At 41.4% G+C, this 19431-nt stretch overlaps 1 protein-coding gene across 2 annotated transcripts in view; it reads right to left on the bottom strand.

Moving 5' to 3' along the window:
• CC2D1B (coiled-coil and C2 domain containing 1B) overlaps nt 1–18953 on the bottom strand; it is a 36236-nt gene extending 17283 nt beyond the window's left edge. Inside the window, exons 1-13 of one of the 2 annotated variants that reach the window (XM_075155775.1) lie at nt 18856–18953; nt 18186–18290; nt 14993–15134; nt 10397–10512; nt 9482–9601; nt 8231–8368; nt 5947–6220; nt 5173–5297; nt 4958–5033; nt 3684–3794; nt 3225–3355; nt 2876–2948; nt 599–711 (exon numbers count right to left, since the gene is read on the bottom strand). In XM_075155775.1, the coding sequence (XP_075011876.1) occupies nt 599–711; nt 2876–2948; nt 3225–3355; nt 3684–3794; nt 4958–5033; nt 5173–5297; nt 5947–6220; nt 8231–8368; nt 9482–9601; nt 10397–10512; nt 14993–15134; nt 18186–18251 (1485 nt within the window). In that variant the 5' untranslated portion in view covers nt 18252–18290; nt 18856–18953. Of the gene's footprint in view, nt 1–598; nt 712–2875; nt 2949–3224; nt 3356–3683; nt 3795–4957; nt 5034–5172; nt 5298–5946; nt 6221–8230; nt 8369–9481; nt 9602–10396; nt 10513–14992; nt 15135–18185; nt 18291–18855 lie in introns of those variants that run through there. The other variant, XM_075155776.1, reaches the window with a different exon arrangement.
• Between the last annotated feature and the right edge of the window lie 478 nt (nt 18954–19431).

Raw genomic sequence — 19431 nt, 5'->3', positions numbered from 1 at the left:
GGGACAAAAGGAATGTTCAACAAGGCAGTGATTTCAAAAAAAGCAGATGCATGCAGAAAATCCATCATCCAGGAATTCTCTCCATTAAAAGCTACTCCAGTTGAAAGCACAAACAATCAGCAACCAACTCCAGAGAGATAAAGAAATCAAACCAAAGTCTAAAGGCTGGCGCTGCCTGACAAAAAGCAGTAAGTGTTGAACATGTTGGGAAAGCATAAACATAGGAGCTACTGGGATGCAGGATGAAAGTACAGATTTAAGTACTTTAAAACAATATAAAGGGGTGGCCAGGACCTGAAGTGTTTGCTTTGAAAATAAAACCCACATACAAGACAGTTATGAAAGAGCCAAACTCTGGACTCACAGACTCTGTAGGTACCGACTGTAACAACATCTCATCTCTCTCTCTTCCTCCCCCATTCCCCCCCCATGCTATAATGCAAACTGGAATTACTACCGAGATCCTGTACTCTTCAGACTTTTGGGAAATGTATTTCATTCCAGTACCCTTGCTTGACTGGAAATCCAATGGCCTCATCTCTGCACACCACAAGAGACAGCATTTTAACTATTACACATCCTACTAAGAAATACTAACCTCCTCCTCTTCATCATTCTCCTCCATGTTTGCCAGCTTGCTGGCACTTTCCAGAACAGCAGCTATTGTGCTGTCAGCATCCGTTGCTGCAACACCAGGAAGAGGGGGAAATCCTGAGGAGGAAAGGAATACAGAAGTAGAGTTGCATAAGACCTATGTTCTGTCTTCCATATTTCTTCTTTTCCGTAAAGCTAATTCTATCCAAGTATCTACTATCTAATGCATTTCAGAATTCAGTGTAACTAGACTGAGGCCAAGGCCACAAAACCTTGCTAGATAAAATCTGAGTGGTGGACTTAAGATCAGATCTCTCACAGATATACAGGCTTAAAGGGATGATGCTAAAATGATGCAATAACAGAGCACAGTTTTCTAAGTTGAGCAACTGGCAACCAGCCAAAGAACCTCACAACCTCAAGACTTTGGTAACAGGGATACCCCCAGAACCAGCAAAGAATTTAGTCCCTCTCCTTTGCACAAAAGGACAGCGGATCGTACAGAGTTGCTGGCTCTTTTTTTCCCCCCTCTCACTGCTGCCTCACCTTAGTTGGTACACAGTCCAGCAGAAAATCAGTGCTACCCCACAGAGTAATAAACAATACATCACTGACATCTGGATAACACCCTAAGCCTCTGCTGAAAATCTACTGCAATGCAGAGGTTCCAAAGTGAGGCAGAATCACAGTAGTTACATGTGAAGTATATGAAGAACTATCCTTTCCATTATTTTATTATCCTTTTAAGGATGGGAGGAAAGCTTGATGATGGAAGATAAACTCTCACTTCCACACTACCAGTTCAGTGTCAGCTTCAAACAACAGAGACCCAGAGCCACTATTATAAAATGTCTGTTAATAAGATTTATCTCATTAATATGTAGCAAGTATTTTTGTTGCCAGTCTCATTAGAAGTGCCAAGAAATAATGACTAAACTGCTTCTAAACCTAGAGATGGCTGGTACTGGGACAGAACAAGTTTGAGGTACACAGGCAGGCAGAACACAGAATCCTACGCTGCTGCCCCCGCGTGACATTTGATCCACTATTCAGCAGCATTTCTGTCTCCAAGGAGGTCAAAGCTGGTACTTCCCACCATCCAGATGCAATGAAATGCACTGCCAGTCCATTATTATCTCATTGCTGATTCCGGTGACTGCCTAACGGTTGTCTTCAGTGTAAATCATATGGCCTCTAAATGATAGCTGAAAAACATGCAGCTAACGCGTAAGGAAATTAAGTTACGCATATTTTCAGAGATGTAAATATGGAGTACTTCACTCTTACAGCAACTCCTATTTACCAAGAAATGGATCACGTTCTAGAACTATGGATGCTAAACTGCTTTTCAAGGACAGCTTTAAAGCAGGGACCCTTCAAAGCAGTACATGGCCTGACAGAGCTGGCACTGCCTACTTTACTACTACTACAGTGTTTGCCATTGCCACATTTGACAGTGACAAAAAAGCCACAAGGTCCGTGTCCGTTTTCTAACTTAAAAAAAAAAATCTAGGCACCACTTTGCAGTGCTAAGTGTATCTTTTCAGATGAACACATCAGGCACAAGATAAAAGGAATCATGCTTCCTAGGGGAGAAACAGTATCATGCAAACCACAGGTGAAGCATTCATAGATGACCTTGCCCAAACTTACAAACAGACCACTATACATTCTGAAGAAGGTAAAAAGGACACAGAGCATCTCAAGAAGCAGGTTCAGTTTCTGCCTCTGTCACTGTCTCAGTGTGACCACGGGCATGATTTGCTTCATCTCTGTAGACTACTTTTACTAGCCATGAGAGCTGCAATACTGATCTGACTTGTGAGGTGTTGCAAGAAGATGATTAATTAAATATAGAGTTCTGAGGCTCCTGCTAGGAATCAATAGAACAGGAAACATCATGCAAATTTTTTCAGTTTCAAAAATCTCTTTCCAGTAAACTCCAGTTTACTCTTTCCTCTAGGAGGGCTGGCACAGAGGACAGACAGGTACCATTTTCAGCACCTGCCCACGGTTAAGTTGTTTAACTTTTCAAATAGGGCCAGTTTCAAGTTCTGATGCTGTCAAACAGGCAGTCAGTATTCAGGAATATTCACTGGTATGAAAGTTTGGGAGTATTTTAATAAGTAGTTTCACAATACCATCAAACAGCCAGCCTACTCACTGAGAAAAAGGAGTTGTTGTTCCACAGGATGAGGAGGCAATATCTGCACACCTCCTTCAGAGCCCACCAGATATACAAAAGGTATCTGGTATTAGGACATTTTATATTCACACTTACCAGGAGGAACAGGTAGCTCAGAAAAATTCACTTTTCTCCCTGCTTTATGGGCTCTTATGGCATCCTGGTATTGCTGTAATCAAAGGCACTCAAGTAAGACAAAAAATGAAGTTGACTATAAATTAGCAATCATCTGTATTTAACCAGCATAAATATTGCAGAATACACAGTATTTTGCTATAATATGTGCATTATCTCTACTTCTCCTTCCTCCGAATGCTTTACAGCTTCCCCTACTGGAGCTTTTTTCAAATAGAAGAACAACACACAAATTATTTCAGCCTTGAAAAAGTCTTCAGCAAGAGAACTAATTCAAATGGCTTTCCTGCTTGCTACATTTTTGTTTTACCTTGGCTATCCTCTCGTGCATCCTGCCTTTCCGATCGTCTCCACTTGCTTTAGCCTGTGCTGCTGCCGACTTGTACTTCTCAAGCCTTTGCTGCAACGCTTCCAGCACTGTTTTTGGCTGCTGCAGGGAAGCTTGAAATAAGACAGAGAATGAAATGCCACATGATTCAGATTTCAAAACGTATGAGCTTTTTCCTCCCCTTCTTTACCTTGCGCAGCGACAAAAACATCACTGTAAAGTCTTATTACAAATACAATTCTTCTAAAGAAAGTTTATTAACTACTTCTTCCATTACTGATCCAGAAACAAAAGTGCAGATGGGATCACCAGCAAACAATATTCAGGAATATCAGCCAGGTTTACTCAATCCTGCTGCAGTTCAGTGGGATAGGGCAGACCCTGAAGTGCCTTCTAGCCCAGCTATTTTTATGTTTTGCTACAGAAATCCAAAAGTCCTACCTGAAGCTTCTTGGGTCTCAGGTTCAGGTGTTGTAAGATCCTGGGAACTTCCCACTGGAGCTGGTACCTTTTGCTTGGATGGATTTTGTACATTTCCTAGGCTTTCAAGATCTGCAGAGCAAGGAAAGCAGGAACTTTCACAGCGTGTTCCATAAACAGCAAGTCAACCTGTGTTACTCAGAAAACCATCAATTTGATCACATCATCTTCCTGAAAGCTTTTTGGCTTCAAAACAGTATCTGCATGGCTAGATAAGTCTAAGGTTCCCATTATTCAGAGAAAATGCTTTATAATAGAAAATCTCAAATGGGGATTTAATTTAGGTTAGTGCTGCTTGAGGGAAAATTTAAAAAAAAAAGTAAAACCAGTTCAAGTATTCTAAGAATTCTCTACCCAAAATATAACTTGGTATCTTGGCAGATGGAAAGAGTGAACAAGACTGCTAATTGACTAAAATATCCTAGTAACAAAAGATGTGCTGAAACAGGGAAGCAAGTAATACCATCTATTCAGACACCCAAGTTTCTGGCATTGTATAACAGTGGTTATTTCAGAAAACTACAAAAATATCCGCTACAAAAATCTTGCACTTTTTAAGGCAAGATTGTATCATGGGTGAAGTTTCTCTCCAATGCCATTTGGTGATCAGTTTATAACTTAAGGAGTCATAAACCTCATGATTTATTGAAATAAAATAATCTGTCATTTAGTTTCTTAGAAGAAAATAATCTACTAAAGTAAATTGTTTCAAACACTGAGTTGCACAGACCAAATATTAATTGTTGGTGGTGATACTAGATCTATTTAAAAAACCCTCCACCTCTCTTACAAGGATCAAAGTATCTTTCATATTGGTAACCTACTTTAAGATTTAGACTTCACTGCACTGCAACCGGTTTGTTAATCTCTTAATCTGAACATTATGAACTTCAGTTGAAACACATAACACCATCAAATATTACAGTAAACTTTAAGAATGTGCCATTATCCCTCTTTCCCTTCCACTTCATATATTGGCTGCTATGATCTAAAGTTATAAAAATAGGAATATTAGACATCAATACCTACTTGACCTTGTAATTCACAGAGAGTAACTTCAATATAAATAATAATACCTCACTTTTCTTCGTTGGTCTTGATTAGAATTTGAATATGCAATAAGCCTCAGACCTAAGTGATCTTCAATTCTTCTTACAGTTTTGCAATCAAATTCAGAATCATTCCACTACAGCATAGAGAGACTTCTGAAAGGGTTTTTGTAAGACAAGCCTTACCCTGAGGAGATGGAGGCATATTCTGGAGGTCTATCGGCTGCCCACTATCCAAAGCTTCCAAGACCACATTAAATTTCTAACACAGAAAAAACAAAACAGAAGATTTATTCTAGTATGTCCAAAACTTGCTAGCTGCCACAATGAATATTTGACACTCAAAGCATGTGGGTACAGCATAGGGTATGTTTAGCATTCAGGACTTCTTGTGTGCATACCTTGCCTGCCTTCATGTATTCCTTCGCTTTCCCCAGGTCCCCTTGCTGCTTGGCTTTCAGAGCTGCTAATTTGTACTCCTTCTGCCTCATAAGTAGTATTGCTCGTGTGCTGCTATTCTGCAGATCTGTGAGAATGAAACAATGCTGAGACTTACACAGAGCATGCAAGATATGCACCCCTTGCTATGTCCATCTATTGAAACCTGCATTAGCCTTCTTTTGCTTTGAATCACACAGTTATCTTACAAAAGTCCTTTTTCCTCCAGTCTCCAGAAGTCCTACCAGACATAACAATCCCGCTTTTCCCAATTTAAAAAAAAAAAAAAAGTCTTTTAGTCAATATCTCAAAACTCTTTAAAGCTTGGAATTCCACAAGTCACAATTTTGAAAGAGAAACTGAGTTTCTCAGTTAAGTGAAAGATACTGATACAGTGCATATAAAAGCTCTATAACAATAACTGATTCCACTGCCAGAAATTCAGCATCCCACTGACAACTCTATCTCCAATGCCATTTGGTGATCAGTTTATAACTTAAGGAGTCATAAACCTCATGATTTATTGAAATAAAATAATCTGTCATTTAGTTTCTTAGAAGAAAATAATCTACTAAAGTAAATTGTTTCAAACACTGAGTTGCACAGACCAAATATTAATTGTTGGTGGCGATAGGGAAGTTCCAACATAAGCAGTGCTTTGCTATACAATACAAATATCAAGAAAGATGTAGCATTAAAATAGTGTTGCAACTGCTTATCCTCTCAGATCATGGTACCTGTTTCCACAATAGAACTAGAAGCAGCACGACCCTGTAGAGACTCTGATTCCAGATGCTGCACTGCCTCATGAGAGGTCTTCTGCTCATCATCTGCAGCAGACTCAGCTTTATTCTCTGGTAGGACACTGACTGAATCTCCTGAATTCTCTAGCTCCACTCCCATGGCTTGAGATAAGTGAGAAGAACTCTTTCCTGTTGCAACAGGAGGTGGCATTTCTTCCTCATTGATTTTTTTGCCTTTCTTCACTGCAGCCAGCATGGTTTCCAGTGTCTGGCAGAGATGGAACAGCAAAGTCAACTGGCATTTTCATCAAACATTATTACTAGCATAAAATCATTAGAACACAAATTCATTCCCTTATTTTTGATGGGATCTATCACGCATATCACTACAGATTCCTGCACTTTAGTTCCCTCTTTTTCTGCAAGGCCAACTTCAGCGCTAGTGAAAGGTGTCCAATTATCAGACTAACACAATGCAAAGGACTTGTTACCCAAACTACGTAATTGCAAGTACCTCAACATCTAGAATTATTGGATAGCTGATGTGGTCCACTCAGCTTTGTCACAGAAAGTCACCAAGGAAGCCATTTATACCAACTGTAGATGAATTTTATGTCTTTAAAACAAAATAAAATACACTGCTCTGAAATGCCACTGCCTATGTGGATTCAGAGAAGGAAGGAGTCTCCATACCTATTTAATCAATGAGAAAAGCCATTAAATACTAACAAAGGAAATGGAGCTTCAGCAGGTGACCTATGACAAGAAGCTCTCACCATCTGTAACATGGGTTAACTGCTGCTCATTTTTTTAAAACCCTTCCTCCACCACAAATATTACCTTCCTCAGTATTTTTTTTTTTAATTTAAGGTTCAAACAAAAGACCACCATGCACTTTAAGCCAAAACAAGTGTTTTACTTCTTTCATCTTCCAGAAAAAACTGAAATGGAAGCACAGAAAGACAACAACAAGAACAAAATCTCATCAGTGCCAGAATCACTGCTATTTTTGGTTAGCCATGACATTGTTTGACCTATTAAGCAACAGTGGTAGAGATACTCTGGTCTGACTACATGTGAGATTGGGGTTCAGACCAGTACAGCAACCCACACACAGCTCTCTCTTCTCCACGTGTGGGATGACAGACTGACTGCAAATGGAATTAAACACTGAGATTAAAGTTCACAGTTCCAAGAACTAGGTATAAGAGATAACTGTACACCATTTGTTGGCATGTCATTTTGCTAATTAAGAAACTGTGAGCTGTGAAGTGAGATCTAGTCTATTATCCTTAGCTACACTGCTTAGGCACAGGGAAACTCCCTACCTTGAAAAATAAAGGAAGTGGCAAACAGCACACTAAGATTCATTACTGGATGAAATAAGTTGGTTTGCCTACCCCTCTTGCTCTCTGAAAGGTCAGCTGGTTTCATGTACGCTCCTTTCAGAGTTAGCAGGCAGTGGACACATACAGACACCTCCTTTCTTGTGCATTTCCCCCCCTGAGTTTGGCCTCAGTTGTTCCCTTTGTACCCTAAGACACCAGGTAGCTAGTGAGACATCAGTGGACAGTGCCGAGCTATAAAGCTTTGCTCAACAAGACAGAGCTGGCTGCTGTCTGAGGTGATGCAGGAGACCAGATGAAAGCAAACAGGGAATCACAGGCACTCTGCACAGCTGTAATCCCCAAGCACTACCAACTAACTCTAAGCACGCCACCTGGCTGAAAAGATGCAAAGCTGAAGAAACTGCTCCTTGCTGCAGTTTTTAATTGCCTTAATGAAAAATCCTGTTCTATTCATTTTCAAGCACAGCCGCCACACTCAGGGAAAAGTATCATCTTCCTTTGTCTCACAAAACTGAGTGGAAGGTTAGTATCTAAGGGAAGGTATCAGTGATGAACTGGAAGGTATATGTGCTAGGAAAGCTCCTAAACTTTGCTTTAAGGTAACACTGAACAGTCACAGGTCAAATTCAGATCTAGACGGGTGGGTTTAACATCAGCATTTAGCATCAGCACAAACCCTGCCTCCAGTTACCATTCGCCACATTCAACAGAAACGAAGCTGAGGCATTTGAAGTTACACTTTATCTGTGTATTTGCCACATCAGATTGGTAGTAAGTAACAAGAAATGTTTTTGAAGTACCTCAAGGCAGCGTACTACAATTTCTCTCCCCTTTCAACAAATTCACACATCTGGAAAGACTCTGAACTACACTTTAGAGAACAGACTTTGCCTCCCCCTCAATCCACATACCTGATGAACCCAACTTACCTTAAGGCCTCTTTCGTATCGGCGTATTTTGGCACTCTCACCTGACTCCTTTGCGTTAGAAATTGCTGTCCTATAGTTAGCAATTCTCTTCTCTATTGTCTGTTGCAGCTCACTGGTAACAGCAGGAAGTGAGGTGGTCTCAGAAAAAATAATAAAACAAATCAAGAAAACTTACTTCATCCAACTATATGAGTTTTCCCACAGCACTGAAAAACAAATACTCCTCTTCTACACACACGCCTGTTAATCAAGAGCGCAAAGACGAAACAGTCTCTAAAACAGAGGAGCACTTGTACTACGCTAACGGTCCCTGGATCCACGTCTGGGTTTTCTCTCAAAGGCGTAATAGAGAAGAATGGGTGGAGACATTTAGAAAACTCACAGTCACAGGGTAATTGGAGCCATGTGGTCAGGGAGTAGGTGAAGAGAACAGTAAAGTCTCTCAAACACCGAACAGCAGAGTGTGTGAAGAGGTATTTTGGCGCAAATCTTGACTTTTTCTTATTTTTAAAACATGCTAGTTTTATTCCCTTCTGAGATTCTTCAACCTGGTTTTACTACAACAGCTCTTTTTCCTCCTCCTACAGTCTGGAATTAGTTCAGTGACAAAAGCAGCCTAAGCAAAAGCTACGAGTAGCTACTTACAAACACTCCGCAGCTACAGAGACCTTTCAGATGGCTACTGATGTAATTATTGCCATTATCTCTATAGAAACACTCTCAGACCCATTTATTAATGGGCCCAATGCACAAGGGCACTGGAATCTGTAGCACACAACAGAAACATGGCAGTAACTGAATAAAGGGTTTGACTGCATTAAGATTGACAAATTAAGCTGAGAAAGCTAATGCTACTGAGAAAAATTCCATAAAGATGTCAAAGATGCTGAGTTATAACAAGTCTCACAATTTTCAGCACACCGCTTAATGCTCTGAAGGGGAAGATACGAACTCTGGAAGCCTGAACTGCAGTCTGCGTGCTCATATGTATAATGAGGGACAAGACACACCTAATTCCAACTGTTTACCTGCTCAATTTTATGCTAACATTAAAAATCATCCTCTGAACAAAGCAAAAAATGCACCTATGTCAATGCAGCATTGGTTTCCACAGAGAAGACAGCAATAGTGTAATTTTTCTTTCCTTGGAGGACAAGAAGACCTCTCTAGATCCTTGTTTGTGACCCTCGTATAAGCTGCATGACAACAGTGATTCAGCAAAACTGTCAGGAACATGAAGCTCTTTCCTACCTGTGGCTGCAGTTCAGGTTGCTCATCTTCTGGTTCAGCTGTGGATGGCTCCATTGCTATCGTTTCATCCTCACACGTTCCCGTCTCACCTTCCACCCCCAGAACTTCTTGCAATTCTGCCTAAAGTAAAAGTAAAAGCCAACAAAAGGCTTTTTCCTCAAAATTTTCTATTTCCTCAAAAGACAAAATAAAATCAAATCTTAAGCTCCAAAACCTTTGGATGGACCTTGAACCCAAACAGAAAGTCTAAATATCTTATATTCTGGTCATTTTTTTTTAAATTTTATTTTTTATTTTTAAATGAAACTGGTTCCACTTGTATTCACAACAGGAAGCCAGATACCAGTCAAAAGCCACACTGCAGCTCCAGGATCACCACACAAGTTTGTGGTTAGAGATCTGAAGCTGGAGAAGTTCAGAGTAGTTTACTTTTACAAAGATCATTCAAACCCAAATTTGAAATTTCCAAAAAGCATCTATTAACAATGGCAGTCAAAACCACTGCTTAACACTCCTTCCCTAAACCCTGCCAACTAGACCACTCACTGAAATGACAAAGAATTTCTTGGGAGATATTCTCTCAGGCCAAGCACTACTCGAAGCAGTAGCAAAATGGTGACAGACATCACTTTAAGGAGAATGTCCCTGGCTGTATTTCAGCAGCTGACATGGAATGGGATTCCTGCTGTTCCCCCACTTCTCTAAGACTCTCACGCATATGAATGTTACCTAGGAAACTCTCTTACTCTGGTCTGCAGGGGCTGGGTCCCACAAAGCCTTATATCTAATGGAATGCTTTTGCAGTATTTTAGCTTCTCACCGCAAAGTTAACAGACATTTTTGCTAAATGCAGTTCCGTTTAAAAAAAAACAACTAAGACACACTAAAACTTTTTGCTAACAAAGTTATGCATACCAACAGGTCTGTATCTTTCTCCAAGTCTTCATCATCCGCTTCTTCCTCTTCATCTTCATTCAGGTCCTTCATACACTCTGCAGCCATCTTTTCAATATGATCCATGGGCAGAGGAGCTGTAAAAAGATACCACAAGGACCCAAAAACCCTAAGTAACAGTTATGCAGTCACTGGATATAAATTGTAAAGGAGTTGCTATCAGCTGAAAGACAGCAGTGACTTCTCTTGCTGCCCCTTCATAGGATAGTGTCATAGGTAAATGAGGATATATTAATGGATAAAGGACAAAGACTGGGGAAGCGAACATCCAGGAAAAAAGCAATACTAGTCTTTGAGAATGACAGTGAAGGCAGGCAATAAGACAAGGAAAATGACTGCATCCAGTAACCTAGCTCAGAAATTAGGTATCAGGGAGAAATAATGTCTGTTTACTAATACAAGGAGCCTGAACGGCAAAACCAGAAGCACCGTGATAGACTAGCAGGTGTGGTGGGACACAACAGCGCTCAGAAAGCATAGCCACAAGAGAAAGATATCGTGGTAGGTTTGCATAGTAATGACATTTAAGACGGAGTAAGACAGACAAGTAGGACTGGATGAAACAACTGCTTCAGGGAAAAAATGCTAGAAGTCACCTCAAGCTCCTAGGCTGATTTAAGATACAGATAAGTACCTCTACAATATTACTTACAGAAATAACTAGTAACAGAAACTTTGTCATTATGGAAGACTTCAATTTTCCAAAGAAAAATTGGAGAATACTACTATTCTTGGATGTTACATCAAAACTGTATTCCTCAGTTAAGATAAAAATCAATGGTGGCACGAGACCAAATAAATATAAACTGTTGATGACTAAGTCTGATTAGAAGTTTCTATCCATGAAAGGGAATTACTGGAGCAGCCTCTGTTCCCAGTAGGAATAAACATCTGAACTAGTTTTAAGCTGATGCTAGATATTTATGAAAGGTATTTACAATGTGATTGTCCATAGTAACAAGGCCTGCACTCAGCATCTTTGTCAGGCCTTTCTGTTCTGTGTCCTTTGCCTCATGTGAGTTTAAAATGTAATGCACTCCTGGTGAATTCTGACTGACAGAATAAATTCTGACCCCATATGGAACAGAAGTGGACCACATCCATCCACCCATCCCCAAGTGCCAACAAACTATTTCCTTCTCCCAGTTCTATCCCATTTTTTCTCTCCCTCACGTTGAACTAATTTGAGTTAAAAGTACTCTAATTCCCAAAGATCTATATGTATGGATATAACCAAGTTAGCCCAACAGTTAATATAGAAATTTAGCTCTATCCTAGCCGAAATCAGGACAATGCATGAGATGCAGACACTTGCATTAAACACCTCCCGGTAAAACTTCTGTCTGCATTTTCTTTCAAAGCCAAATATACGTTATTGTGTTGATTACAACAGTGCATACAGCCATAAATCAGAACAAAGTTCAAGGCATTTACCATAAATAGTGCTGAGCTCAAAGAGTTCCCAATCACACTACAATTAAATAAATCACTGGAGTTTTGTATAGAGTCTACATTAGGCTTGAGACTCCAACAGCTGATCCATTTTCTCAATCTACAGTCTTAAGCACAAGAATGCTCTCTCTCCACCTCACGTTAAACTGGGTACGTATTTACGCTTTGAAACTGATGATGTACATTAACATCAATTCTAGAGATATACAGAACAACACAAGCCATAAGCCAAACTACTGGCTGTTAACATGACAAGCAAGGAGGCACAGCAAACTATCCATATGTTTGAAGACAGCAAGAAAGGAAGACAAGAAAATCTTTCTACCTTGAGAATCTACTTGTTTTGCTCATCAAGCACTACTGCAAAGTCACACTTGGCATACAAAAATAGAATGCTCCAAATCAAGCCGTCATACTTGTCCTGAGCCCAACAGCAGCAGCAGAACACTGCCAGAGAGAACTGCTAAGCAAATCAGAAGAAGTGCTGTTTCTTCTGCCTCTCTAACTACACTTCCGTATTTCCTGCATTGCTGTCTCATGCCCGTCAGATTTTCCCTATTCCAAATCTTTCCTGGCTACTTTGTCTTGCAATTTATCTTCAAGCTTCTGGTCTTTACCTTGAAAATTCTACTTAATTCCTCCTTGCCGAGTTCTCATGTCTACTTCATGCGGTGCCAACCACATCTTTCTTAACTATCAACTTCCTCCACGCACTCTCAAAGGTGAAGTTATTTACACAGAAATCCCAGCTGTCCACGTAAATGCCTCTGATACTTCCCTATGCAGACATATGACTGTGACTCACCAGTGTCAGTAAATGTTGAATAAAATACAGACCTTCAGGACAGAGTTTTGCAGTCAATTTAAATGGATATAAAACGGATCCCATCCTTCCCCTGCATTTGCTGAATCAGTTGAAAATTAACCCAGGTACAAAGTCGTTTCTGTTCAAATAATCTAATTTACCATACCAGTGCTTCAGTAGCTAAATCAAACATGTTGCTCATGTATTTGACCCTTAGCAAAACTCTGCAACTAGGATAGTAGGCCATATCCAAAGGCAACTAGCTGTACTTCAAGGGTCAGAGTGTCCCTTACATGAAGCCTCACTAGAGGCAAAAAAACCAACCGAGCCTCCTCGGATGGTTGGTTCAGCTCTAATCCAGTATAGCAAGTTGAGGCTACAATTTCAAACATCCAAGTGGCTGACCAACTGGTATTTATCAATCACAGATAGCAGAGATCTCTGTACTTAAGATGTTGCAACAGTACAGCTTTTGCTTCCTGCATCTTCAAGCTAGAGGGAGAGATCACTTTTCCCCCACCATCAGAGCTCTAGAATGTAAATCCAGGAGTGAATTATTGCACCTTGTGCTCAGCCAAGAACCGAGCACTAGTATGTATTGTACTGGGTCCCTTTTTAATGTCCTTCTCCAGACGGGATCTGTTTCTCCCCTGTCCTTACTGTACCCTGCTCCTTTCTAGGCAGCAGCCTGCATCCTCCCCCCGCCATCCACCAGGTCCCCATCACTATGCTGTACCAGGTCTCCTAAGTCCCCAGTGCCAGCTGTCCAGTTGTTCATCTTCCACGAGCTTCTAATCTATATACTCCTAATTCTACCAGGAAAACAGAATAGCTGTAAATGATTCTGGAAAACAGTTTTATGAGCCGTAACACGTATCTTTAGAAGACATAGTAAATGTTAACTTTGCGCTGTCTGAAGTTTTGTCTCCCTCTTATGAATAAAGAGACTGAAAAAGCACATTAAGTGACATGATCAGGGCCAGAAGGAAGTCAGCACTTGAAAAGCTGACAACAATTCAAGAGCTCTTGACACAGAGATTCATCCTCAAAACACTATACCATGTGTTTTAACCATGAGTAACCTATGTCCAATGGCAGAAGTTCTGCTACTGTGCTTATTAGCACAATTGTGCTTATTAGCTTTAAGGGTTTACTACAATCTTGAAATCTGGAGAGTGGAAATGATTTAGAATTTAGTTTTAGATACAAACACTTCCTCTGTCTCTCATAAATTACAGTGTTTAGACAGTCACTTTTTCTAAATATTTTAAAATTCTTCATTTCCCTGCTGCTCTGTGTGAAGTCCCTTCAAATATTACAGGCAATTTACTGCAGAGCTGCAAATAAGGCTGTAGTTGCACTAACTCTTCTTTCCAGCATCTGCTCACACATCTGTAGCAAGGGTAGGTCCCATTCTCCTTCTCCCATCTCAACCACTTGCTGCCACCCCTCCCTGGCAGCCACAGCACCGTTCAAGTAGGCAGGTAGCAAACCAGATCAAGGAACTGATTCAGCTGAAAACCTAGCACAACAACAGAAGTTTATTTTTGTAGATCAGTTTCCTGAACCAGCTCACCCTGCAGCTCCACAAATAAGTACACCAGCTCAGAGGCAGAGCATGCCACTAGAGTCTGCCCCTCTCAGCAGCAGCCTTGATTTACAGTAGATTACAGCAATCCTGTAAAACACTGCATAGCTGCATGCAAACACTATGAGATAAAATTAACAGATGCTTAAAATATTAAGAACAATAATGATCCAGTAATGATCCATTCCAAGAGACACTCTAACCTCCTGCATAACACAACCTACAGGATTCTCCCAGTAATTCCATCAGTTCCAGGATTTCCCTCTTAAAAGGGTATTCAGTTTTGGTTACAGAGTCCAGGTAACTAAAGATGTAATGCTCATTCAGTAAATTCACTCTTTAAACAAAAACAGAAGAACAACCAAACAACCCACCCTCCAGAAGAAACACAATTTCCATTTTGAATTCATCTAGCACCTACTACACCTTTTTATAACTTCATATGCTAAACAAGCATGCCTTAATTTTGTCATTAAATTAGCTAGCCATCATATATCTTTTTCCTATATCTACAAGAGCATAGACAAAAGAACCTCTTACCCTTTTTGTGGTGTAACAACTTAAACCTTTCAAAGTAAAGGAAAGAATATTTGTAATTTCAGCTTCTATCAGTGATGAAAAAACATTTTAGATAAATCAGTGATTTGTAAATAGGTATCTTTAATAAACTTTTCAGGTTGTCAATAAATAAAATCCAGATACTTTAACTTACTTTTCCCTTTTGGTTTTGATTTCCCTTCTTTCACCTTTGCTCCTGTGATAGCAGCAAACTCTGCTTCTAGGTCCCCATCATCCCCACCTTCCTCTGCACCCAGCAGCATCTCTTCAGGATTGAAATCTACAAACAGCCCCAGCTGCAGCCAAGGGAAAATAAAAAAATAATTAAAAAAATTACTGCAGTTAGAACAGAGGTGACACTCAAAAACATCACACTGCATGGATTATTTAAACATTTTTTTCATGCATTCTGGATTCTGTTCATTTTTTTTAAAGCCCGCTATCATACCACTTCTATTACCAAAACAATTCTTACCAGGCCCCCATAACTGACGTAAGGTACATAAATCTTAATAAGCCATAAATACTCCCTCTAAAACTCTACACAATCAACGATTTCTTAAAATCAAGCCTATCTAATAGCCTGACATAACAAGGTAAAATAAAATTATGTCTGTTATACTGAGCCTCATGAAGCAGGTATCATCAGGGAAGTTCAGGGCAGTTCCTGTAACAGCTAAGCTAAAAAACATTCAATCATCATTCACACAATACAGGTTTGGCGTGCGTACACTGCAGAGATTTCACCCTTATATCTCGGAAGAAGCTATATTTACATATACAGAACTGCTCTGTACTTCTCCTTACCTCAGTTTGTAAATCATAAACACATGGAAAGCACATGCACACGCACAGAGAAACATAGCCGTTACAAACCCAGCAATGCCTACACTACATTGGAGAAAACAATCAACTGTCTGGAACAGATCATCAGCTAAGCAACAGCATCTCAGGTAATATTATTAATAACAGTAATCAGAATTTGACAAAGTAGTGGGGGTTATGACTCAATTGTTGTAAAACGTGCCAAAGGACATAAGCATCAAAGAAATCTCCGAGGTCTTAGTCTAAAAGGTATTCTTCTAAGATGACATTTTATCACAATTTTTATCTTGCTCGTTAAGATATTAACTGCCCCAGAAATAATAACATTTTTATTCAAAGTATGCTAAGCTTTTTTATAAACATGAATTAACTGAATTAGATTCATCCTATGAGGTAGGTGGAGTGGCTTTCCTCAGACTTTTTCAAAGTACAAGCCCCTGTTGGCTTATTGGTCTTCACATGGCCAAGCAGGCAGCAGTTCAGCTTCTCTCAAGCAAAGAAATAAAAATCAGTTGTCATTATTACAAGGGTTAACAATCTCCTCCTGCCTCTGAGGATCTGAAGTGCTGCCAGAAGCTGAAGCTGCCTGTCAGTTTATAAACTAGTGGGAATAAGTAGTAACAACTTTTTTTTTTTTAACCCTGTAGGAATTGAGGCACTGGTGGCTACTGCCTTCAACTATTTTGTGTCCCTCTTTGAACCGTTTTATAATCCCAAAGGAGAATGTGAAACATAGCTGAGAAGCACCGATTCCAAGGACCAGGAACAGTATTCAAAATCAGCAGCTATTTTGTTTACTAGCCCCAATCCTGCCCTTGACATCCTGTAAGGCACTGGGCAGATCAGTTAGCCACCCTCTGCCTTATCCATCTCCCTTCCGTAAAACAAAACTAATACATTTGCAGTCTCGGATGGAATGAAAGAAGGTCAGGACAAGATTTAATTAGGAAATATTTATAACGGTGATCTAAAGAGTCAAGTTCTATGGAACATACATACACCTTGTATCAATGTGCAAAATGGATCAGGAGCACAATGTGATCTGTTCATTACTACACTGCAAGTGTAGAAAGTGAAGCAAGTGTAGTAATGAATGAAGTCAAGAACAGAATCCAGCAGTTCTAGCTCTTAGTCTCTCAATCGGTTCAGTAAGGCACATTTCCAATGAAATTAGTAGTATTAAAGAAACGTTTAATAAAACAGAAAAAAGAGGTTATAAAAAAACTTGCAGTTGATACACTACATAGCACAAAAACAGTTTAAATTGAGTTAATTTGCAAGTGAACAAGCCATTAGTGTATTTGTTTCAAGAAATAATCCTCCATGCTGTAAGACAGGCTGAATAACTAACTGTATTGAATTAGAAATTAGTAAAGTATGTTAATCAGATGCTTTATTTACTCTTTATCTTTTTAGAGTGTGGTTTCTTTTTTTGGAAGGGGGAAAGGTATTTTCACCTTTTATCTTCTCCCGTGTTCAAACGAACAAAATTATATACTACCTCTCCAACTGTGAAATGCAAACTTTCATATTAGAGCAATGACGGATCTCTAACTCAACCATTCTGCATCCAGTATCAGAATACTGGTTCCTAAGAAATCACCAAAAGAGAATACCTTAGCTATTTTCTCTATTCTAATATCCTATTCCAGTCTCTCTTCATATTTCCCCATATTCTTATCAGTTATTCCTCCTCTGTATGTTACTTGCCTCTATTCTACCTTCAAAGGTTTCCAAAGTTCCATTCTGGTTCTAACGTATTCTTTAACTCTAACTGTACTCTGTTTTTCTTCCACTTCCAAAATTCTACCCAGAATTTTGTCTTGTCGGTATTTGACACTGTTGCCTGACTTCCTACACTCGCCAACCATGACTAAATCATGTTTCTCTCCTCAAGGCTTCTGAAACTACATCCAAAGGTAAAGAATATGAAAAAAACCCCAACACATGGGCACATCTAAGCTCACTTTTAGCTACAGGAGAGGGACATATGCTTATCAGTCTATCTGTTGCAAGAAAAAAATGACTATACACAGGGAAATTAAAATTAACTGTCTCTGGGGTAGCTCCTTAATGTTCTCCCATATGTACGCCTGAATTTGGTATTTGATATTCTGGTCTTCTTACTTCTGTTTTCTTAGAGGTGCAAGAAAAGCCTCCATATAGTTATTGAAGTTATTAAATCTCAGTATAGCTGGGGTAGGAAACTACTGTAAGCATGAGTCATGAGGTCTCATGCAAAGATTACAGCATTACAACATTGTGGCTTCCCTGCAAGACCTCCACCGCTGCATATCAGGTATTTACTTTAAGAAGAATGCACTACAGGAGAAAGCAGGAAAACAGGCACCACACAATTTATATTTTTTCATGGTCCTTCAATATCTTATTAACACGTGGGAGATTCTAGCTGGAAAACAACAGCAAGAGGTCTGAACGAGACTACCCTGAAGAGCAGCAGGAGTAGGAGGTTTCCCTACCTGCTTTGCAACCACATCTCCCTGGCCCTTTGCTTTCCTTACCTGCTTTGCAACTGCAGCTCCCTGGCCCTTTGCCTGAGGGCTTTTTTTAGGTCTTCTGCCAAGCATGCTTGTTCATGAATTTCAGAAGATTGTGTCTCTAAGGGACTGAGAGCACACGAAATTGAATGTCAGTATCCTCGCCTATCTCAGCGCACTGCAAACTGGACGACGGCCGAGAGCACAGAGCAGGCTGCGCACAAACCTGCAGCTTTTACCAGCACCCCCAAATACTGGGCAACACCAGCAGGGAAAGGGGGGCACCCACCATGTAACACACTCCCCTGGGCCCAGGCCCGTCAGTGCCGCCTTCCCCACAGCCGCCCTCCGCCGGGCGCAGGGAGCCCAGCCCGGCCGCATCCCTCCCTCCGCCTGAGGCGACTCACACCCGGGGCTCCCCCGCCCCCACAGCCCGGCCCGGGCGGATAGGCTCCGCCACTCGCACCCGCGGGCAGGATGGCAGGACCCCCCCCCCCCGCCGGACCCAGCGCCGCCTGAGGGCGGGGCAGGCCCGGCCCGCCCCGTACCCCTGTGGAGCCCTCCCCGCCCCGGCGCAGGGAGGAGCCGGCAGAAGCGATAGGCTGAGCACCGTGTAAATAACCGCCGCCTCCCACCGAGGGGGCGCGAGCGGCACCGCGACAGGCCGGCCCGTCACGGGCACCCCCCGGCTCACCTCGGCCTCCCGCCGCCCGCGCAAAGGCGCCCGGTGAAGCAGCGCCCGCCCAGCACGGGGACGCCTCGGCCGCGGCTCCAAGGCAGCACTGCGCCTGCGCGGAGGGGCGCTGGGGGCGGGGCTCAGGGGGAGGGCGGGGCAGCAGGGCCCGGGGCGGCGGGGGAAGGCGGGGCCCCGGGCGCTGGCACCGGGAGCGCGAGGGCAGCGCCGCCTTCAGCGCGGCGGGGGTGAGGTGGGGCTAGAGGCGGCGCTAACCCGTTACAGCTACCCCGCACTTCAAAAAGCCTCCCCCAAAAGCCCCACAGCTGGGCAAAGGCGACGCCGGCTCTCGCACAACTTGGACACGGTCACGAAGCATTAACAGCCAAACGGAGCACTGGCCCCTCAGCTAGTCACACCGCCTCAGGCCGCGCAGTTACTCACCCCGCAGCTGTTCATTTAGGCATTCTGATGCTAAAAGGCTGAAATTCCAACTGGTCTGCGTTAATAAAGGCATTAATAATAACCTGTAGCATTTAGGAAATGCATCGCATAAAGAATCCCACTGACATTAATTTTTCTGAGAGGCAAATCTAT

This window comes from Calonectris borealis, chromosome 8 (assembly GCF_964195595.1).
Source record: "Calonectris borealis chromosome 8, bCalBor7.hap1.2, whole genome shotgun sequence".
Classification (NCBI taxonomy): domain Eukaryota; kingdom Metazoa; phylum Chordata; class Aves; order Procellariiformes; family Procellariidae; genus Calonectris; species Calonectris borealis.
The sequence above is the reverse complement of the archived record's forward strand: the minus strand, read 5'-3'. Positions and strand labels throughout refer to the sequence as shown.